The following is a 23,700-nucleotide window of genomic DNA, read 5'->3' as shown; positions in this document are numbered from 1 at the left end:
CTAAGGTTCCAAGTGTTGGGATAATCTTTGGGTGATAATTTTTGGGGCAAGGCCTATGTACAATGTGAGATCTTCGAGCAATGTGAGATCAAGTGATTTTTACATGTGCTTTTTTATGGTGACGACCTTCAAAGATCTAAACCATTCATTATTGTGCCCCCATTCGGGTTCAAATAGAAAAGATAGAGTATACTAGTTGTGAGAATACGTATGGGTGGGGCCTAGCATGTTCAGAGATCTAAACAACTCAGTTCTTGGGCCCCCTAGGCCCCTACCAAGGATTCAGGGAGAAGAGAGACAGTATGTACTTTACAGAGAAATCAGTGTAGGCGTGTAGCCCCTGTGCATTGTACCAATGTGGTACCGGTTGTAGCTTCACTGGGTGTGAATTTAGTCGGGACCCATCGATCATCGAATAAGGTGGGGGCCACTATATAATAAATAAGAAAAAAGAAAAGGGCGCTCATAAATTCGCCCCCTTTCACGGATAAATTCGCCCCTTTTTTTCTACCGAGTACAGGCCAATTTCCACTCGCTTTTCCCGCCAACTTTCATCTCCATCAACATCACAAATTAGAAACCAATTTTTTTTTATTTTAGGGTTTTGCGACCCAGACCAAACCCTAACTACGTGAGATTTCTTTCGATGCTTTCGATGCCCTTCTCGCATTTGAAAATGGCAGAAAACGACGAGAGAAAACTCCAAATCTCTCACAATCTCCTAAGTTTTATTTCGTTCCGTTTCGTTAATTTCCCTGGGTTTCAATTCGATCTTCGATGGGTGATTTCCCCATGGATTCTTCTTCGAGATTTCGTTTCAGAGATCAAGATATGGAGAATTCAACCGATTCCGAAACTAGCACGGAAGGTTCATCCGATTCCAGTACAGGTGATGACGAATTGAAGCTCGAATCCATGACTGGGAAGGTGATTTCTCAGAGAATTTCAATTTTCTAGTTTTATTGGGAATTTTATTTTGATTTTTCATTCTATCAAATTGATCAGTTTGTTTAGTCTTATCTCTCTTGTTATTGTGGGAATTTAAACTGCCTTTGGATTTGACTGAGAAGCTAATTCCTCGGTGATTTCGATTTTTCAGTTTTATTGAGAATTGGAGCTCGATTTTTCATTCAATCAAAATGATCAATTTGTTTACTCTTTTCTCTGTTGTTATTGTGGAAATTTATCTGCCTTTGGATTTTGACAGCCTGTTTAGGAGATTGCCCTAAACCAAGTACAAAGAAGATCCCTAATTTGGAACATATGACACAAATATCATTCTCTGGAATTTCTCGGCAAGGGAAAATCTCGGGATATTTGTGTCATATGTTCCAAATTAGTGTCATATGAAACTAAAAAAGATATTTGTGTTTAGTTGGTTTAGGGCAAGGGAAAATAACTTGGCGATGGCTCCTCGAACTAACAACTTGATTTTATTTTTTTCTTTGTTCCTGATGATCAGGGGATTAAGCAACTTTGTTCAGAGCTTCTCGAACTAAAGAAGGCATCAGATGATGATTTTCACAGAAATATCTACTCAAACCATTCAGCATTTGTTAGGTAACTGCCTCAGCAATTGTGACACATATTTAAGCAGATGGCTGAGGATATTGTGAATGCATCTGTAAAGCCTCAGCCATCGGCCTATTTATTATTGAGTTAGAATACAGGCAAACTTTATAGTTGTTAGAATGTAGACTGAATTGTTGTATTGCATTTTTTTTCTTGTCTAAATATCTACCCTGCATGACGTGATCTCTGGTGTCTGAAGTTGATGTGGTGGTTTCTTTTAGTATTAATGAGTGCGGTCATGGAATACACATACATTCCTAAAAGTGCTCTTTCGTAAGTTTTTTCCTGTATTGATCTTCAAAAGAAGTCTTATCAATGAAGGACGCTGCTGCTAGCTTGCTGCCCTTGCCAGGATACAGGTTTTAGTTGTATTAGTGCTTATTTGTCATAGCTAGACTAGACTCTTTCCTGGGATTGAACCATTGTTCATGGTGTAAGATTAAAAGTTATTTTTGGGCTAATGAAACTCCATATTGCGGTCTTCTTGGGTTTGTGGTTTGTCATTGCATTGCACTGTTGGAGAAGTCACATTGAATGTCCCGTAGGTTGATCATTTTATTTGCCCGTGGGTTTGGGGTTTGTTATTTGCTTATCCACTCTATTTTTGTTAGAATAAGCATGATATGTGGTAGAGGGGATTCTTCTGCAGGAGTCAGCATATTAAGCTAGATAGATTCTTACATAGGTTCAAGGTTTTAAATGTTAAAAAATTTCGCTTTCGGCTGAAATTTTGGCAGAAATCATGTAAAATTTGGTATAAAAAAATCGGTGGAAATTTTGTAAATTTCAGATTTCGGTGATCACGATCCTGTAAAAAACCAAATCAATGTACTTTCGGTTTCGGTCCAAACCGAAACCGAAATATTTCGGCCAAAATTTAATATGCATAGGTTAATCATTATACTTGATCATATCATGTGGTTGTTATATGAGAGCCGTCGATCATACAAGCAACGAGATAGATGGTTGCTCTCGTGATACTATGTTTCCTTTTCTTCTCATCTTTTTTCCTTGTGGAGATTAAAAATGCTTGTTAATGGTTACCTTCTTCTGATGATCATCATTATTGATCCAGGAATTCCAATGGTTCTTTAGCCCAAGAAACTGACAGTATTTTTTTTATGTGCAGGATATTTGAAGAAGTGGCAAGCTTGGACAGTGAACTGATGGAACTGAAACAACATGTTTCAACCCAAAGAAAACTGGTAAAAGATCTTACGAATGGGATCTTTCTAGAGATTTTATCAAAGGAGTCAATAGAATCAATTATTGAAGAAGCTATAGATCCTGAGCTGTGTCCGCCGAGTAAGTTAGAAATCCACACCAATGAAATTACAGACATATTGGATATTCTTCTGTTGGAACAGAGACTAGAACAAGCACTTCTCATTCTAGAATCGGAGCCCACAGCCTTACAGAATATACAGTCAGAAGAAATTCCCCCACTACAAATTGTAATGTCTTACAACTTCGCAATATCAGAAAGAAGGAGAAGGCTTTCAGATCAATTTTCCCTGGTGGCTGAACACCCAAGAGTATCTCTACCAGAATTTCAAAAAGCTTTATCTGGGCTTTGTAGGCTTAGTGACGACCAGCGAGCGAACTTTTTATTGCTCCAATTTTATCGTTCACGTCTTGCAAATGGTATAAATGATTTGCAGCGCTCAAAACCTTTTTTGCGTGAAACATACATAAGGGAACTTGCAAAGTTTGTCTTTTCTATGATTTCTCAAGCAGCTAGGAGCTTTGCAATGTTATATGGCGAAATGTCTCCATACACCTCGGAACTTGTTCAGTGGACAAGGGAAGAGACAGAAGTGTTTGTTCGCCACTTTGAGAAGTATGTTAAGTCCATCTCGGAAACAAGCGGTGGATTGTCTTTGGCAGTCGAAGCTGTCCAGCCTGTAATTTCATTTTGTTCTTTGTTAGAATCCCAGAGAATATTATTGCGGCCATATTTGGTAAAGCTAATTCGCCCTTGCATGGAAGAGGTGCTACAGATACATTTAGACCATTTTAAGAAAGTCATCAGTGTCTTTACAACAACTGACACTTGGGTGCTAGGTAAGTTCCTCATTTCGGGACTCCTAAGGGATAGATTCTCTCATTTAGAGCGTGGTGGAAAACTCGAATATTGCCTGCTTACTAACAGCGGACGGAAGTTTGTTACACTAATGCAGGTGTGCTCAAATCCTTTCATCTTTATTTATTATTTATTATTGGTGCAGAAAATAACAAACACCGACATTATGAAGGGCAAAAACGTATAAGTAAATAATAGGGCATGCTACGCTAGTGTTAGGGGTGTTCGCAAAATGAAGAAAACAACACAAAAAGAAGCCATATCATATAATCACAGAAATCATCTAAAAAATAATTTTTTGAACCAAATTGGAAAAGAACTTCATTTGACATGATAACCAACTCCTTGGACACTACTACTGATTATAGTTTAGTGTGTTGAATGCTTTATAGGTTGCAATTTGCAAATGTATCGAGTGGTTATTTCTCATCTACTCACCTGTTAATGTCAATCAAGTCAACTACTTGGTATCAACTATCAATGTAGATTTGTGATAAACTATTAACCATGAGCTATAGAGTATATATGCAGGCTCTAATATTTGCTTTTTACAATTTGATTGCCAACGAAGTCCTCAAATTTTATCCTTAATTTTGAGCCCAAAATGAAGGAAAATGCGTGAGAATGGTTTCACTTTCAAGTCCATCGTTGTTTGTAGGTTGTGAACGAGCAGCACATGGGGCTTGTTCCGTGCCTCTCTATAACTTTTCGTCCAAAGCATACCTGTTTTGGTATCAAAACTTATGTACAATACATTATGATTTGCATACTGTTTTCAGATTCTCTTAGGCCGGAACCAATGAAACAATAGCATGACTTGCATATTGGCTGATATATCAATCTGATCTCTGCTGAAATCTCAAATATGATATCATGGTGGGACTGGCCTGGTAAGATAGCCTGGTATGATATGCCCTGCTCCCCCCTATACTATCATGGGTCTTATTGATTCCGTCAACTCAAGGTCAAACTACTTCCCTTATGCTGCTAGGTCATTTTTTTATTTTCACTTCAGTCTCCAAATTGTTTGCTTTAGGGTGTGGGTCGCAGGGGATATCGAACTCTGTTTGAACAATGCGATTTGGGTGGGATTTAGGAGTCCTAATCCTCCCCTAATCATGAATTTCGTATTGATGGGGTTTATGAGTCCTAATTCTCCCCTAATCATGAATTTCGTGTGGTTTGAAGTACTTATAAATTGTAATGGCCTATGACCTTAGCTACGATGATTTGATTGAATAAAATTGAGTTTATACTCTCTAGCTTGGTTGTCAACCTTTTGGTCTCTCTCCTTTTTTAAGGGAGTATCAATCTTCCCTCCTCCTTCCCTTTCTTTCCTTCTACTCTCTTTCTTTCTCTTCCCAAAAAAGTAGTCAAGGATCCCCAAATTCGTATCAATTTGGTATCGGAGCCTACGTTCGAATGACTACTTGGAATATCAGATTATGGCGGGAAGATCCAAGCCTATGGATCATAATCAATATACTATGAGGATTAGAGACCTACCGGAATTTTACGGAGTTAATGAACGGGAATGTCAATTGTGTAGAAGCACTGGAGACGTATTTATGACCGCACAATCTGGGCGATGACCAAATGATTTGCATTACCCAAGATACATGATTGCAGAAATCAAGAAAGCATCCCCTCTTGCATCCTACTTCTACCCCTTTCCTTTGTTACTTTATTTTCTTCTTCCCTTTCCCCTCTTCTCAGCTAGGTGCTACAGAACATCACTCCCTTTTCCCCATCTCTTTCCTTCCTTCTCCTTCCTCCCTTCCCTCCTTTCTTTTTTCTTTCCTTTTCTTCCTTGCTCACCCACTCGGCTAGCCTGCAGCCGAGAGGACTGCGGTCCCATATCTAATCATCTTCCTTTCTCCCTCTCATACACAACTCCCTTCGCCCCTCCTAATATCCTTCCTGTCATCTTCTTTCCCCTTCTTTTCTGTCCTTTCCCCCTTTAATTTTCCCCTCCTCGTTTCTCATCCTTTGGCTGTTGTTACAGCACCCTTCCCCTTCCCTAGCTGCAATAGATCACAGCCCCTCACTCTTATCCCCATTCTTTCCCCTCCTTTCTCTACTTTTCTCCTTTTTTCCTTCCCTCTTCATATTATCTTATCCTCTTGTGGCTGAAACAGCCCCTTGCTTATTATCTTACTAGCTCCCTCTCTTCCTCTCTTGGAGCCCTTTAGACCAGGGCGACCAAGGCCAAGACCCTGCACGACCCAGGTACAAATTTTCCTATTTATGCTACCATGATCCCTCTTAGCTTTGTTTGGTTTCCCCTAGAATATTACTTTTCTTTACACTAACCACCCCCTTCTTCATCACACCCGACCTCCTTACCTCACACATACCCTTAAATTATCCCATGATCCCTCGTAGCTTTGTTTGGCCATAGATATTCTTGAATATTTAAGTATGGGTAATTAGTGAAATGATTTCTTAGCCTTACTATCTATTGTTTGAAAATTCACTTGGGTACTTGCTTTTATTGATGATGAATGTATTTTATTAAAACATTGACCGTTTATTGACTATAATGTGGTGCTATTTAGTTGTGGGAATGTTTTTTACTGTTAAACTAAATAAGAAGCCATTTATAAGCTCCTGAGTTCCCAGAAATTCATTTGCGAACCCTAGGTTTGCATCAATTTGGTATCAGAGAATGACTACTTGGAATAACAGATTATGGCGGAAAGATCCGAGCTTATGGATCGTAATCAATATAATCAATACACTGAGGATTAGAGATATACTAGGATTTTATGGATTTAATGAATGTGAATGTCTTGATTGGGTAGAAGTATTGAAGATGTATTTGTGGCAGCATAATTCGTGCGATGAACAAATAATTTGCATTCCAAGATTTAACTTTGGCTGGGGGTGCCTTAGAGTGGTGGCTAACTGGTGGCTAACACCGAAGCAGAAATGACACATAATGGGAAAATTACTTGTCATTCGTTGGATTGATACAAGGGATTAAATTTTGAAAAAGTTTGCTCCGAAGACTTTTCAGGAATGTAAAATACTATGAACTAGAACGATACATAGGTAGTTAAGGCCATAGGCCTTTTTTTTGTATATAGTCCTTTACAATGATATAATTGAATTACATTGAGTTTATACTTCCAAGCTTAGCGTCCAAACATTGCTTTCTCTCTCTCATTCTCTCTCTTTTCTCTCCCCTCTTTAAGGGAGCATCAGTCCTCCCTGTTCCCTCCCTTCCCTTTTTCTCTCTCTTTCTCTCTCTTCCCAGAAATGTAATTTGTGAGCCTCATATTCACATCAAAACCCTAGCTCCATCCTATTAGATTTTCAGTTGTTCACGCATCTTAAACTTCCGAAGTCCTTATTAAGCTGGAAGCGCAACACTTAGGTCAGTATAGCCCACAGTTGTGGCCACATATTCTTTTGTGTTATACAATGTTAAAGAGTTGTGAAACATTAACTGACCTGCAACCATATCCGGGGAAGCATGGAACAAAGCTCAAAATCAAAGCCATAATCATACACTAAATTGGAACTGAATGCTCTGAGTTGTTCATATACTGACCCTTTATTTATAATTCCGACCCGATGTTATAGTTAAATCTTAAGTCTTATCATTTGCTAGTAATGGGTTTTCGTTTTTATCAATCAAAATTTAACTCGTACTATGACATTAATCAACTCTCAATCACACAAAGAAGGTAAGCAAGCTCATACAATTGTGCATCAGACATGACTCAAAATTATCATCATTAATTACTCACATCACATCTTTTATTATGATAAAGACTGATAAGGAAAAAGAATTCCAAGAACTTGAATGGAACAATGTGCTAATTACGTTCAGAGATAAAGTACACTACCCAAATGTTTCTTATGTAATTACCAATCAAAAGAAGAAAAGGTAATCACACAGTTGTTTACGAAATAATGCTGTAAGCATTAAAAAATAGTCCCACAATGGTCGGAGTTTGTTTGAAACTAAGAAGCAGGCTCGGATATATTTTACCTAAGAACTTTAAACCAAGAGTTCCCATTGTTTTGTTCAAGTTTTGTAAATGGATCGCCTTTGTTACTACTATTAGATTAGTACTTTATTTATTTTAAGCTTTTGTTTGCTAGTTAGGTATCTTTTGTGCTATTAAAGTAGCTCATCCATGTCATATGCATTCAGCGTTTTGCTCAAAGCATACATCCTGCTACTGTGCCCAATTTTTCCCATGGCCTTTAACTTGTTAGACTGTAATGTTACATTTTCTTGTCTATTTTCAGGCTGTCATGGAAGATGTCTCCCCATTGGTTATACTCCAAATGGAAAATTCAATCCTCAAGGGCTTCGCATATCTCTTTACTGAGTACATTGACATTCTACATAGATCCATCCCAAGAAAAGGAAATGGTGTAGAAGTGGGCAGCCCAAGAGTCAATTCAGCAAAAACATTGCCCCAACAGATTTCTCTTTTGGCCAATTCCTCAACTCTTGTTACACATTTTTTATTGAGCACTGCAGGAGGCATCTTTGAGGGAATCAAACATTCGGACAATGAGCCATTAACAGACGGTACCATGCATTCTCGACATGCGGAACTTGATAATTGGATATCCTCAATTTTAGAAGCTGATGATCGACTTAGAAGTCATTTTTTCCAGCAGTTTGTCTTTAGTATTGTGGCCCCGATAGAAGGTGGGCCCAAACTAAGCCCAGAAGCTTATGTTGATGGTCCGAGTGAATCTGGTTCATTGCAAGATCCGATGCCTTCTGCCGTATTTCAGGTTTAGCTACAGAATTGTATATTTCTGCTTTCCTATGCTCCTGATCTTTTATAAATTCCATTAATAATTGCTCCTCAAGTGGTATGTGTGTGTGTGTGTGTGTGTGTGTGTGTGTGTGTGTGTGTATATATATATATATATATATATATATATGAGTTAAGTGAAGCTACACATACGTGTAGCTAACTTAGCTACACCGACGGCTTAAATACAGTGGGCCCACATTGTTTGAGTGATCCAAACCATTCATTTGATACGCCCTCACATTGATAGGGTGTGCCCAAAAAATCAGCTCCATTGGATGATCCCAACCGTTCAAACTGTGGAGGCAAAAATGGACAGATTTGTGAAGGTTTTTACACGTCCATTTTTGCCTCAACAAATCGTAGGGTTGGGATGATCCTATGGAGCTGATTTTTTGGGCACACCCTATCTATGTGAGGGCCCGTCAAATGAATGGTTTACAACACCGAAACAATGTGGGGTCCACTGTATTCTAAGGCGTCGTGTAGCTAAGTTAGCTACACGTATGTGTAGCTACACTTCTCTCTCTCTCTCTCTCTCTCTCTCTCTATATATATATATATATATATATATATATATATACATAAACATTTTTTTTGTGCGCTTAAGTCATTATGACGCCTCCCATATATATATATATATATATATATATATATATATATATATATATATATATATATAGAGAGAGAGAGAGAGAGAGAGAGAGAGAGAGAGAAGTGTAGCTACACCGACGCCTTAAAATACAGTGGACCCCACATTGTTTTGGTGATGCAAACCATTCATTTGATGGGCCCTCACATAGATAGGGTGTGCCTTAAAAATCAGCTCCATAGGATCATCCCAACCCTACCATTTGTTGAGGCAAAAATGGACGTGTAAAAACCTTCACAAATCTGTCCATTTTTGCCTCCATAGTTTGAAGGGTTGGGATCATCCAATGGAGCTGATTTTTTGGGCACACCCTATCAATGTGAGGGCCTATCAAATGAATGGTTTGGATCACCCAAACAATTTGGGCCCACTGTATTTTAAGCCGTCGGTGTAGCTAAGTTAGCTACACGTATGTGTAGCTTCACTTAACTCATATATATATATATATATATATATATATATATATATATATATATATATAGAGAGAGAGAGAGAGAGAGAGAGAGAGAGAGAGAGAGAGAGAGAGAGAGGAAAGTGAAGCTACACCGCCGGCTTAAAATACAATGGGCCCACATTGTTTTGGTGATCCAAACCATTCATTTGATAGGCCCTTACATTGATAGGGTGTGCCCAAAAAATCAGCTAGGTAGGATCATCCCAACCCTTCAAACTGTGGAGGCAAAAATGGACAGATTTGTGAAGGTTTTTACACGTTCATTTTTGCCTCCACAAATCGTAGGGTTGGGATGATCCTACCTAGCTGATTTTTGGGGCACACCCTATCAATGTGAGGGCCTATCAAATGAATGTTTTGGATCACCAAAACAATGTGGGCCCATTGTATTTTAAGCCGGCGGTGTAGTTTCACTTTCTATATATATATATATATATATATATATATATATATATAATACAGAAACATGACTCCTCCCATTGGTTCCTGTATGTGGGACCCAAACATTTAAACCAATGGGAGGTGTCATAACGACTTAAGCGCACCAAAAAAATGGCCCTCTTAAGTGCACCAACACTTTCCTCATATATATATATATATATATATACATATAAGGAAATTTTTTCTAGTCGGCCGACTAGAGAAGCTTCTCTAGTCCGTCGACCAAAAAACACAGTGGGTCCATGTTGTTTGGATGATCCAAAGCATTCATTTGATGGGCCCTATCATAGATAGGGTGTGCCCAAAATCAGCTACATAGGTTCATCCTAAACCTTTGATTTGTGGAGGTTAAAAATGGACAGATTTGTGGAGTTTATACGCATCCATTTTAACCTCCATAAATCGAAGGGTTAGGATGATCCTATGGAGATGATTTTTTAGGCACATCCTATCTATGTCAGGGCCCATCAAATGAATGCTTTGGATTATCAAAACAACGTGGGGTCACTGTGTTTTTAACCTCCACTGTCCATTTTTAACCTCCACAAATCGAAGGGCTAGGATGATCCTATGGAGCTGATTTTTTTGGCACACCCTATCTATGATAGGGCCCATCAAATGAATGCTTTGGACCATCCAAACAACATGGGCCCACTGTGTTTTTGGTCGGCGGACAGTATCGATACTTGATATATCATGAAACCTTGATGAACACTAATATATAGTCTGTAAATTCTCCTGACATAAACAGTCTCTAGGACTTGATAGAGTGGTTGGTATGTGGCTGATGGGTTATTTCTTGCATGATCTTTTTCCTTTTTAGCATAAAAAAAACATTTAGAAGTACAAGAAGTAGATAGAAAATTAATATTCCAATTAACATTCATATGATTAGTTGAGATTAACCTACCAGCACTCAAATTTACTAAAGTAGTCGCATTCAAGAATTGATGTTTATTACCATAAATTAGCTGCTTCTTATATTATCAATTTTGGGAAATAATGATCAGGTACTATATCTACAACTGAGGGAATTACAGAATGTTGCTAGTGACGTCTTTGATGGAGTGGATGGGATGGTGGTGGAGCTGCTAAGGGACCTGATGGAAGCCGTATTTGATTGGCTTTCAAATAACCAAGAGTTCTGGGCAGTCATTGAGGAGAACTCGATTGTCCAACAATCCAGTGGTTTTGAGCAGGTACATGGATTTATTTTCTTACTGTGGTAGAAAATTGCAGAAAACTAAGTTTCATTAATCTCTCTCTCTCTCCCTCTCTCTCTCTCTCTCTCTCTCTCTCTCTCTCTCTCTCTCTCTCTATAGATAAATGTATCTGAGGTGTGTGTGTGTGTGTGTTAAAGTACAAAATGGCACATGTGGTCCCACTTTGGGCCTACAATCGCAGGTCGATTTTTGCTATCCCTGAGGTTTGAACTCGAGACCTTTGGCTCTGATACCATGTTAACTTACCAACTTCTCCAAAAGCTAATGTTACTGCTTCTTAAGTATTATGCTTTGTTGAATTCATTTTTTCTTAATTACTTAATCATTCATCAAATAATCCTTTGTATTTCATTGTTAGTGTATCCATGCACATGCTGGTGCAGCTATCTAATCTTGTTCTTATTGTCCTCTACCGACGGAATAGTTTGTTCTAGATATGCAATTCCTGGTGGAAGTCGCAAGGTTTGGAGGGTACATTTCGAACAATATGACAGATGCTTCCTCAGCCCTCATAGTTCGCATGGAAATGGCATTCTTTGCAGATGAATTGGACTCCAACAGTTCCCTACTTGATGATGAATGGGTGGCAAGTGCTGCTAGAGGAGCCATTGACAAGCTACAAGAGATGGAGAAAACGGAGTCAGCACCCATGGAAGAATACACAGATATTATTGAAAAGCATTCTGAGAATCAGCAACTTAGGGATACAAATAATTCTCCTGAGCACAGTGCCATAAGTACCTTGGAGAGCTCTCTAGACTTGGAAGATGGACCCACTACAAAATTGGCTGAAGAATCAACAGGTGTCCCTGAAGAGGTTGACTTTGATGAAGAAAGTTCTCGACATTCCTTCAACAATTCCGTGGATTTGGAAAATGTACGAGAAACAAATGTAGCTAATGTAGCTAGTAACAGGTCAGAAAATTCAAAAGACTCCATTGCTGTTCTTGAGGAGGATTCTGATAAGCTGGGAGAAAATGCCATAGTCTTGCTAGATGAAAGGGTAGCTAATGTAGAGGTTGACAAACTACAAGAGATCACAGAAACAGAATCATCGCTCTCGAAGTGACTGAGTTTGTCTTAGAAGAAAATTCTTATAAACTTCACGGTGGAGATGCAAGCGATTATTCTGAAGAGGATGCAAAAATTTCTTCTGAAAATTCAGTGGATTCACAAAATGGGCGGTTGGAAATTGCGGCTAAAACATTAGTTGATGAGCTGCGAGAATCGGATAGAGTAGACTTACCATCTATGGAAGGGTACCAGTTTGTTCTTGAGGAAGGTTTTGAGGAACATCAAGGAGATATCAGGCGAGTCTATTGAGGATGAGGACACTGGTGGTATTTTAAATAGTTCATTGGAATTGGAATTGGAATTTTGCATTGAATTTTCATAGACATTAATGCAGCACACCTCAGAAGAGGAGACGAAGATCGGGCGTATCTACATTCACTGTGTAAGAAATTTATAAATGTTATAAACTAATTACCATTCCAAAAAAACATGTTATAAACTAATTTATGGTCAGCAAGAAATAAAGACAACGATTTAGTTCGGAATATGCATACGAAAGTATTAATTGTTTGAAAAAGTACCAAAATATTTGAATTTTATCAGCTTAATTGTGACAGGATAATGATGATGCAGGACTCATTTGTTCTGATCTTCGTAGCTTTTCATATTCTGTGCGCGCGTGCGCACACATAGATTGCATTGTTTTCGAAGCTGTAATATATTGTACGTAAAAGTTTTTTAAAAATAAAAAAAATGAACTATACTTCTTGAAAAGAAGAATTGAAGTCTTCAAATAAAATTCAATAAACTTGTTGTGGATGGAAGTCGAAAGTGTAAAGAAGAGTACAATTTTAAAAGAGAGGACAGATATAATTCCGATTTATGTCGATGGTATATAATCCAATGGGGTGCAGATGCCATTTTATATACAGGGCCTGATCCAAAGAACAATGTTTTGATAATGAGACGAACTCACCTTGTTTTACATTCTTTAACTAGCTGTAAAAGGCTTTAACGATTCCCAAAAAACTCTCAACAGCCGATCAGAGAAGCATATAATATAGTGAGTCATCTCACTATCAAAACATGGTCGTGCAGATATCAGTAGCCTTTTTAAAATCCAAACGAAGCTGATGCCCCTGCTCACTTTTTTTTTAGGGAATGTCTACGATAGCTTTTATTGAATTTCAGAAAATTAGAATAATGAAAACTGAATAGAAGAGTTGTTAAAACAAAGGGGAATTATATCACCACTACTGTATTTTGATGATTGCACTCCTCACTTTATTACAAAGTACGGTATGGCCCGCACCATAGAATGATCCAAACCATCCATTAGATGGGCCACATCCTAAATAGGTTGTGCCCTAAAAATCATTTCCATAGGTTGATCCTAACCCTCCGATCTAAAGAGGGACTGAATATTAGAGGGTTGATCCTAACCATCTTAGATCGGAGGGTTAGGACCAACCTATGGAAATGATTTTTGGGGCACAACCTATTTAGGCTGTGGCCCATCTAATGGATGGTTTGGATCATTCTATGGTGCGGGCCACACCCCACTTTTTAATAAAGATAGGAGTGCGATTATCAAAATGCATATAATCCAAAGGGAGCTGATACTAACATCAACGAAAGGTAGCTGATATTCCCAACCCTTTCCTTGTACTGGTGCCTTCCAACCCCACTACTTGAAACTTTTAGATTGTAGTTTTATAATTCCACATGACCTGTCTATGCCCAATGAAAAAATATCTGAAAAGATGGAGGGTACTAAAACCTAGGGTGGAAATATCAACGTCAAGAAAAAAATTATAAGATGACAGAACAGAATCAAACTTGGCCAGTAAAGAAAAACATTGAAATAATTAACAAAGACTAGGGCAAATGGGTGGAAAAGTTGTTGACAATTATGAACATCAGAGGCAAATTATAAGATAGTCTAGCATCCACTGCACTAAAAAGATTTTGTAAACGATGATGAAAATAGTTAGGATCCATACACTCTTCAGATGCATAACAAAGTCCTACCAACACAAAACTAACATTCTAACATTCCTCCCAGCTTTTTAATAATAATAATCATCATCATCATCATCATCACTCAGAAAAGTTTTGAATCTCTTCCACGTCCATCAAGTATACAGTTGAGCGCTTCATCGCTGGTTTTCCCTGCGCCTTACATATCGGGTTCTATCATTATATCTGGGCCTGTCTTGAGCTCTCTGAGGCACGGGCTCAACCCTCCTCTGCCTTTCTGGTGATCTTTGAACTATCTCCCCATTGACGAGTAGTTCAGCTGCAAACGGGAAAGTAGAGAAAAAAGTATGATTAGAGCAAACTTCATTAAGGCAAAAAATAACAATATCCAAAGCCTCTGAAGATCAACAAAATTTTAAATTCACATTGAGTTTGGCTAAGCCCATGAAGGGGTGGTTTACATTGGTTTATGTGAGTCTAATAGAATTCAAAGCAAGCTATAGCCTTTTTAAGGCTTATCAGATCTGCCAAGATGGACTGCAGGAGTTTTACATATAGCATGCATCCATTATTAATCTGCTCCAAAAATAACTTGGGCCTTTAAACAATGATGGTGCAAGTCTTTAGAATTGAATGTTTCCTCCTTACTGATCCCATTTTTATTTTATTTTTGTTAAATATGAAAAATGAGACTCCTTGAAAGAGGTTTGACTTGAGTCCATTAGCATTCAAAGCAAGTCATTGCCCTTTAAGGCTTATCAGCTCTGCCAAGATGGACTGCAGAAGTTATGAATATAATGCATCAATTATCAATCTGCTACAAAAATAACTCGGGCCTTTAGACATTGACCATACAAGACTGTAAAATTGAATGTTACCTCCTTACTGACCTCATTTTTTGTTAAATATGAGAAATGAGAATCGTTAAGAGAGGTTCGATGTGAGTCCATTAGCATTCAAAGCAAGACATTGTCTTTTAAAGCTCACCTACTTTGCCAAGATGGACTGAAAATGTCCAAAACATATGATGAAATGTGAACATATAAATAGAGCATGCATCCATCATCAATCTGCTCCAAAAATAACTTGGGCCTTCAGACATTGACTATACAAGGCTGTAAAATTGAATGTTTCCTCCTTACTGATCTCATTTTTTGTTAAATATGAGAAATGAGAATCGTTAAGAGAGGTTCGATGTGAGTCCATTAGCATTCAAAGCAAGTCATTGCCTGTTAAGGCTTATCAGCTTTGCCAAGATGGACTGAGGATATACTAAAATATAACATGCATCAATTATCAATTGCTCCCCAAATAACGTGGATCTTTAAATTGATGATCTAATGCTGTAAAGTCGAATGTTCCCTCCCTCTCAATCTCATCTTTGTTATAAATGAGTAATGAGAATCATTAAGGGTCTGGTTGGGGGGGGGGGGGGGGGGGGGGCGGCAGCATAGACTTGAAGAGTAGTGGAATTAGTCAACAGGGAGAAGACAAGCATTAGATATGCTTGGAACTTAAATCGGAGAATAGTGGTAAGTAGCGTCAACCTCGTATGATAGTAGGGGATGTCATTACCAATATAGACTTATATATATATATAGATAGATAGATAGAGAGAGAGAGAGAGAGAGAGAGAGAGAGAGAGAGAGAGAGAGAGAGAGAGAGAGAGAGATCATCATTCCAAGAAAGCCAAGCAAAATTCCACCCTTTTGTGGTTTTGGGTTGGGGTATATCATAGGGAGGAGAAAAAGGGTGACACATTAGCAAACATGCAATGAATTACTAGGAGACATCCCTGGGAGTCTCCAGGGATTTCAATGCTATATTGGCAACCAGACAGTTTTGCTGACATGGCACCCAAATGGCAAGCAAAACCCCTAGGCCATCCTGGCTTTTTTGTGCAACCAAGCACGGCCTAAGGGAGGTTTGATGGGAGTCAATTAGTATTCAGAGTAAGACATTGTTTTTTAAAGCTCTCCTACTTTGCCAAGATGGACTGAAAATATCCAAAACATATCATGAACTATAAACATATAAATAAAGCATGCATCCATTATCAATCTGCTCCAACCAAAAATAACTTGGGCCTTTAAACATTTGACTATACAAGGTTGTAAGATTGAATGTTTCCTCCTTACTGATCTCATTTTTTTGTTAAATATGAGAAATGAGACTCGTTGAGAGAGGTTCAATGAGAGTCCATAATCATTCAAAGCAAGTCATTGCCAATTAAGGCTTGCCAAGATGGACTGAATATGTTCTAAATATAGAATGCATCCATTATCAATCTGCTCCAAAAATAACTTTGACTTTCAAACAATAATGATCTAAGACTGTAAAGTTGAATGTCCCCTCCTTACTGATCTCATCATTGTTATATGTGAGTAATGAGAATAGTTAAGGGAGGTTTGATGGGAGTCAATTAGCATTCAATCATCTTTTAAAGCAAGTCCTACTATGCCATGATGGACTGAAAATGTCCAGGACATATCATAAACTCAACTCAACTCAACAAAGCCTTTGTCCCAAACTAGTTGGGGTCGGCTAAATGAATCCTTTAGAAGAAAAAAATTCATGAGGGAGGTAAAAGGAATCTACCCAGAACATATCATAAACTATAAATCTATAAACATATAAATATAGCATGGATCCACTATCAATCTGCTCCAAAAATAACTTGGGCCTTTAAACATTGACGATACAGGGCCATAAAATTGAATGTTCATAGAATTGAATGTTTCCTCCTTACTGATCTCATCTCTTTGTTATATATGAGAAATGAAAATCGTTAAGAGAAGTTTGATGCGAGTCCATTAGCTTTCAGAGCAAATCATTGCCTATTATGGCTTTATCAGCTTTGCCAAGATGACTGGGGATGGTCTAAATATAACATGCATCCATTATCAATATGCTCCCCTCAAATAACTTGGACCTTTAAACAACGATGATCCAAGGTTGCAAAGTTGAATGTTCCTAGGGCTGGCAATTAAACCTGCCAAAAAGGGGGATCCGCCCCGTTCGGGACAGGGATTTCCCAATTAAAGCGGGGTATGGGGGACGGGGATTGAAATAATCACCCGAAACAGAGATAGGGCGGGGATGGCAATTGCTATTGCTTTGGCCCCACCCCGCCACGTAACCTCCGTACAAAATTGAATATTCCGCTATTAAATTTGGGTTTGTCGCTTTTAATTTGGGTCGTCGCAACTTGCCATAGAACAAATATCGTTTGGTATTCCTAAATTTTCCCTAATATCTTTCTCAAATGCATTTTTATTAGAATTTTGCTATAAAGAATCTATTAAACATGTTTCCCCATAGTGTGCGGGGTGGGGATGGGGATTAGATTTTCCCCGCGGGGCAACGACGGGGATTTCCTGCCATCCCCGAGGTAGGTCGGGGAATTTTCCTTGATGCGGGAGCGGGGCGGGGAATGCAACATCCAGCCCCGCCTTGTTGCCGCCCCTAAATGTTCCCTCCTTACTCATCTCGTATTTCTTATGTATGAGTAATGAGAATGGTTAAGGGAGGTTTGATGCGAGTCAAATTAGCATTCAAAGAAAGACATTACCCTTTAAAGCTCTCCTACTCTGCCAAGATGGACTGAAAATGTCCAAAACAAATCATGAACTGTAAACATATCATCGATTGAACATGTTCAACACTGTTTCTATTAGCTATCTTCTTCTGAAAAAAAGAAAATTTGGAACAACCTAATTCCTCAGCAAACCCTAAAGTGCATTTCTCCAATTGGCAATAATGACCAAAAAGAAAAGAACATGACTTATAAATATCATATAAAGCAAACAAATTTACACCAATGTACATATGAAAATAAAATGGCAGATGAAAATTCAGGTAAGAGAAAAAATGAGATATAAAGAAGCCAAAAGAACACCAGGCCAATTTAAGATGCAGAAATGCTTACCTCCATAGTCCTTGTTCTCAGCATCAACATAAGAATCTGGGAGCACAAAGAGAACACCAGGAAGGCCTGTGGAAGAAGGGAGACAATTAAGCGCAAAGTATAGCAGGCAGCAATTTTATAAAAATATCTAATGGAAACTAACCTTCAAGCTTATTTGAAGTCTCCTCATCAATCTCACACCCGAAACCGAAGTATCTCTCACAAGAAACATTATAAATCTTCTTCTTTGCTTCCTCTTCACTGATTAAGCATAACAAAACAATACATGCATGCATGATAAAAGGAGCAATGGCAGAGAAAAGTCCAACAATTCCAGAATATTTTAAACACGTCAAAATTAATCAGACTGAGATTCCTCAGTTTACTAAGAATCGCAACAATAATCGAAATTCCTTTATTTTTCATACACCTATGTGTATATAGAGTACCAAAATCTAAAGATGAAAGAAAACAGCAAACACAGTGTTTCACATATATCCCCAAAAGGAAAAATAAGAGACATAATACAGCAATTATGACAACTAGAACCAAACAAGAAGATCATTGCAATACCAATCTTGGGATGAAATGAATCTTGAAGAGGGGGGGGGGGACTAAATGGTTAGAAGAAATATATATAAATACCAAACATACATACAAGAGGAGAAAAGTCAAATAAATAAAAAGAACCATATCGAGCTGTTTCCATTACAAAAGGAAATCCTTTATTTAGAGACAGCATAATGAATAGGCATTAGATTCATATAATTATGCATGGTTTAAATTTTTTCTAAAATGACCAAAATATTTCCATTTCCATTCCCCACCGAAACAAAATCTACATAATTTCCTTTTACAACGTTATTTTCCTAAAATTTGACCGAAATTTCCATATTTTGGCCGAAATTTCTGAAATTTGACCAAAATGGTCGGAACGACAAAAAATGGAAAGATATTATATGCATCATTTCATTAATGTAGAGAATGATATTTGGTAAGCAACATCATTAAATTGCACAACAAAGTAACAGTATCTTATGCATAGGATGTCAGATCGGCATGGGACCAATAATACCTCGCAACTCTATGTGGTATGGACATAGAGTTGGATATGATTCCAGAGGGGATACGGGTCATTGCACTCTCTTATACTTCATTATATTGTACTTCTTTATGAACTTTACTATTCCAAACATGTACCAACAACGCATGTCACTAGGTGTTCGATGTGATTTTCCACAAGTCAATGGTATTTCTTCCCGTCGCCCACTTCGAATGATTGAGGTTTTATACAACTTCTTCCACTTGCTTTAGTACTTAACTCAAGGAGCTACTTTATACCGGATTTTCTCTTAGAAAGTGTGCGTCGTCTTTCATACCATGTTCTACCAATTCGAGTTGAAAACTTGACTTCCGGCCGGAGATTCGTTCTTGCTTGCCTACTTCCTGCTGCTTGAAGTACGTCCGCTCTCGTTTCCGAAGAACCTGCCTTGCTAGGCCCAGGCAATGACGCATCGACTCGATTCGTAAGTCAATCCTTATATAAATCCGCTACCGAAGGTCCTTGGTTTGCATGTTATTCTAGATCATTCAAGTGGTCTAGCTTATTCCCCATCTAACCAATAGAGGGGGTCTGGGGCTCATTCAAAGTCAAATCAAGGGGAGGGGTCCTTGGTTTTTCAGAAATCCTATCAGTTGGCCTTCTTTTGGCAAATTTAGAAGATTGATGTCTCAAGAAAATGTTGAAGCATAGCAGAGTGACTCCCTGTTTGGATAATATCATCTACATATATAAGGAGACCCATGACCCCACAAAGAGAGGAAGGAATCAGGGAAAGGAGGCCTTCCCCAATCAGCTGAAGCTAGGTCTTAAGCAAATGACGGCCTAAGAATGGATCTACCATTCCGACTGAAATCGAGAAAGCAGCTCATTCAGAAGCCGTCTGATCCAGAAAAGACCAACGAATCGGCTTTCTTTCCACTCGACCGAAGCTTGAGATTGGATCACACCCGTGGTCTTAGGGGGTTGATGCTCAAGAGCTGGGACGAATTATGGGATAAGTGATAGTGATTGAACGAAAGTCATTATGGATAGCTTTCTTGCTTGTGTGATGGTTTCTAAGTATGTACTTATGCTTATTCTAGCATTTCCCAAAGTTTCATCTTAAAATTTAATCATTTGCATATGTTTTTTAAAAGATTAAAAAAGTCATCATTTGCAAGTGTTTCCATACATAACAGAGAACATGACCTTGGATAGGATAGAATGGAAGAAAATGATCCACGTAGAAGAACCCAACTAGAACCAGGATTAGAGCGGGGTAGATTCCTTTTCCCTTCTTCATGATTTTTTTATAAAGGATTCATTTAGCCGACCCCTACTAGTTTGGGAAAAAGGCTTTGTTGAGTTGAGTTGCATGTGTTTCCATATGTTTTCATGATTTTACAAGATTTCCACCGAAATTTCAACCGAAACCGGAATGTTTCCGTTTCCGTACTGACCACCAAAACTGACACCGAAACCAAAATTCAAAACCTTGTAATTATGATGGAACCGGCTACAATGGGCAATGCTTGAGTAGCCCACCGATTCAACAAATTCAATTATGTACATGTGACATGCATTAGTGTATACGTAAAAAATAATCATTTTAAAGGAATGCATGTATTATTATGTACTCTATAACAATGTGGTGCAAATATTCTTCACTGGCAGTTTCCTAAAAAGAAGAAAAGAAAAATTACAAACCAACTATCTTACAATCTAAATTCAAAGATTTTTGACACAAAAAAGGAAGGAAAAAGGGAGAAATAGCGGAAAAAAGGAAAGTTGTCTCAAGACCCATGCATGTAACATGTACATAATTGAATCTGATGAATTGGGGGACTACTCAAGTATTGTTCATTGTAGAGTGTTAGATTTGACAATCCGCAAAAAGAATTATTTGTGCACTCGCTGAAATCTTTTAATCAAACCTCAAATTTCAATGGTTATAACAAGTAATACATTGAAAATTTTAAAAGTAGATAAAATAGTTTTTTTCCCATTTGAGAAACTTACTATTAGGATGGGTAAAACTCAAAGCATGCAGTAATTGTAAATTGTTGGCAGTAGTATGCCAAAAAATAAACATAATAGAAGAGATCTATAAAATGGGCGAAGTACCCGTGTCGGATACATCCTGGATTCCAATATTTCAATATGGTTATTTTTTATGTATGGTATTTAAAAGCTACACACAAACTTATATTCATAAGATATATTTAATAACTATAGAGAAACTCACATTGTTGTATATAAATTTATGTTAATAAGGTATTTAATTCTCAACTAAACTCAACTCAACACAGTTTATATTTATAAAAAATTGGGGTCGGCTAAATGAATCCTTTATAAAAAATTCATTACGAAGGAATCTACCCACTTAATTACTATAGGGAAATTTATATTTATAAGGTTTTAAATAGCCTATGGACTTATCCATGGTCCAGCCAACTTCTTATTATATAAAAAATGCAAAAAAGAAGTACTGAAGAAAAAAAACCCAAACCTGCCTAGGACCTTGGCTAGGGTTTGAATGTAGCAATCAATCATCTGATGATACCCTTCTAAATTAACTATAATCATATCATTTCACTCTAAATAATGGAAAGAAAACAAAATTCCAAAAAAAGAAAAAAAATTCCTTTTTCTTGAAATCCAACCAGGGCCTAAAACCCCAAAATATTACCAAAAAAAAAAAAAAAAAAAAAAAAAAACCAAGTGCTGAATAAGAAAAACCCTAACCCGCCAAGGACTTTGGCTAGGGTTTGAATGTAGCAATCAATCAGAAATCAAACAAGGCCCTGTTTGAATGTAGGAATCAATCAACTAATCATATCATTTCACTCTAAATCATGGACAGAAAAACAAATCCAAAAAAAAAAAAAAAAATTCCATCTTGCAATCCAAATCACCTAAAACCCTAAAATATTAAAACAACAACAACAACAACAAAAAAGAAACTACTACAGAAGAAGATAAACCCAAACCTTCCAAGGACCTTGGTTAGGGTGTAAATGTAGGAATCAATCATCTGCTGTTTGGTAGTGCCCTCACCGGGCTTGTCCATGACGATGAGCCAGTGCTCGTAATCGCAACCCGGAAATAGCGGGGCCATTTCCGTGGGCGGCCGGTCACTAAAGTTGGACCCCGAGTTCAACGGTGAGTAGGCCGAGTCACCGCCAGAGCGTTGAACTCGGCACCGGATCTGATTCAGCCGGGTAGCGGCAGGGCCGGCGAATCGGACCGCATGGGTGAGGGGTGTGGGTTTAGGGTGGGACCGAGCGAGACCCACGAATGGAGAACCCAAAGATTGGGAGAAGAATCTTTTGGGAAAGAAAAGATTGGGAGAGCGAGAGATGAGTGCTCGGCCTAAAGCTGCCATGGCCATTGAAAATGGGGAAGAGATTAGGAGATAGGGTTGGGGTTTTTGAGGGGTTGAGGGTTTGGAGGGTATTTATAGTAAATGTGTATTCTAGATATTTCTGGTGCAGTGAAATGACGATACTATCTAATTGGATTGGTAGCTTTTTGGGGATAAGTTATACGGTGTTTGTTTAGTCTAATGGTAACTTCTCACGAACTAGGTTTATACTATCCATTTGATCATCCCATTGGAACAATTTTGGGTGAGAGCCCCACATGGGGTTGACTCATCATTTGGATATCCTGGATCAAACGTTATTTGAAGTGACTATATGGTCGCATATGCATTATCATTCCTTTCAGATATCAGCTTTTTAAACTTAGCCAAATTTGCATCAGATTAGAGAGGTCTCAAGGGATGTTGAAATCTGGATCCAATTTGTATCTGATGTAATATGATGTTTCTATAACATGAAACATACGAAGGAGATACTATAAACAGGGTAGACAAAGCAATGGTACGAAAAAAAGGTTTATAGGCAAAGCAATGCACGGAAAGCATCGTTTTTTACTTTTCCTTGGTTTAAAAACCAAGGCAACAGTTTTTGTCTCCTTCCGCCTTTTACATTTTGACGGTCGGGCATCATATAATTTCTCATTTTTTAATCCCATCTTTCCAAAAAACAAAAAAAAAAAGTGCTTGGTCATTATGCACTTAGTCGTGGTGGAGGTGAAACAAGCTCCTATTTTGAGGAGTTATTCGTCCCTACTCAGGGGCTGCATCTCACATCACACCGATTCAAGACATCGACTTTGATGGACACTTATGAGTTATGAGAGAGAAAGAGAGGTTTTCGTCGCATAAAAAATTTCCCACTAAGATTTATGAAGGTTGTTAAATTTAGAGATTTTACTAAACTTGGATATATTACAAAGACAGTCAATCGGTGCTTATAAAGAGCACTTGCATGATAAACATAGAATCAAATCTAGATAACTATGGAAAGATATTATTCCAACTCAATCTAGGTATCTAATTTATCTAGATTACCCAAACTAACCAACTTGCCTAATCTACCTCCAAGATTATCCAATGGTTAGACTTTCCCACATCAGATCTGACAAATCTTATCACGCCCCCTCAAACGTATATAGATTGAAAATCAATATACCTTTGCT

At 38.0% G+C, this 23,700-nt stretch overlaps 1 protein-coding gene and 1 pseudogene across 2 annotated transcripts; one reads left to right on the top strand and one right to left on the bottom strand.

The window, feature by feature from the left end:
* Positions 1-569: 569 nt before the first annotated feature.
* LOC143892228 (exocyst complex component EXO84B-like) lies at positions 570-12,840 on the top strand (annotated as a pseudogene). The gene is made up of 6 exons (XR_013255458.1): positions 570-927; positions 1,463-1,560; positions 2,702-3,752; positions 7,919-8,419; positions 11,000-11,188; positions 11,637-12,840. The product of XR_013255458.1 is annotated as an exocyst complex component EXO84B-like (transcript).
* A 1,339-nt stretch (positions 12,841-14,179) lies between these two features.
* LOC143892227 (multiple organellar RNA editing factor 2, chloroplastic-like) lies at positions 14,180-22,604 on the bottom strand. Its single transcript, XM_077396694.1, has 4 exons — positions 22,146-22,604; positions 18,277-18,374; positions 18,135-18,200; positions 14,180-14,525 (listed from the first exon to the last, which is right to left on the bottom strand). Exons 1-4 carry the CDS (start codon positions 22,544-22,546, stop codon positions 14,383-14,385), a joined length of 708 nt encoding a protein of 235 aa, XP_077252809.1. The 5' UTR covers positions 22,547-22,604; the 3' UTR covers positions 14,180-14,382.
* Between the last annotated feature and the right edge of the window lie 1,096 nt (positions 22,605-23,700).

The sequence above is a fragment of the Tasmannia lanceolata genome, unplaced genomic scaffold (assembly GCF_043159265.1).
Source record: "Tasmannia lanceolata isolate RefF3 unplaced genomic scaffold, GAP_Taslan_0.1 ptg000015l, whole genome shotgun sequence".
In the NCBI taxonomy this organism is placed as follows: domain Eukaryota; kingdom Viridiplantae; phylum Streptophyta; class Magnoliopsida; order Canellales; family Winteraceae; genus Tasmannia; species Tasmannia lanceolata.
The sequence above is the reverse complement of the archived record's forward strand: the minus strand, read 5'-3'. Positions and strand labels throughout refer to the sequence as shown.

Coding starts and splice junctions, on each gene's coding strand:
- LOC143892227 (XM_077396694.1), bottom strand. CDS start 22,546: ATGGCCATGGCAGCTTTAGGCCGAGCACTCATCTCTCGCTCTCCCAAT. Junction 18,375..22,145: donor CTAACCAAGGTCCTTGGAAG/GTTTGGGTTTAT, acceptor ATGCTTAATCAG/TGAAGAGGAAGCAAAGAAGA. Junction 14,526..18,134: donor TGAGAACAAGGACTATGGAG/GTAAGCATTTCT, acceptor TCCCGTTTGCAG/CTGAACTACTCGTCAATGGG.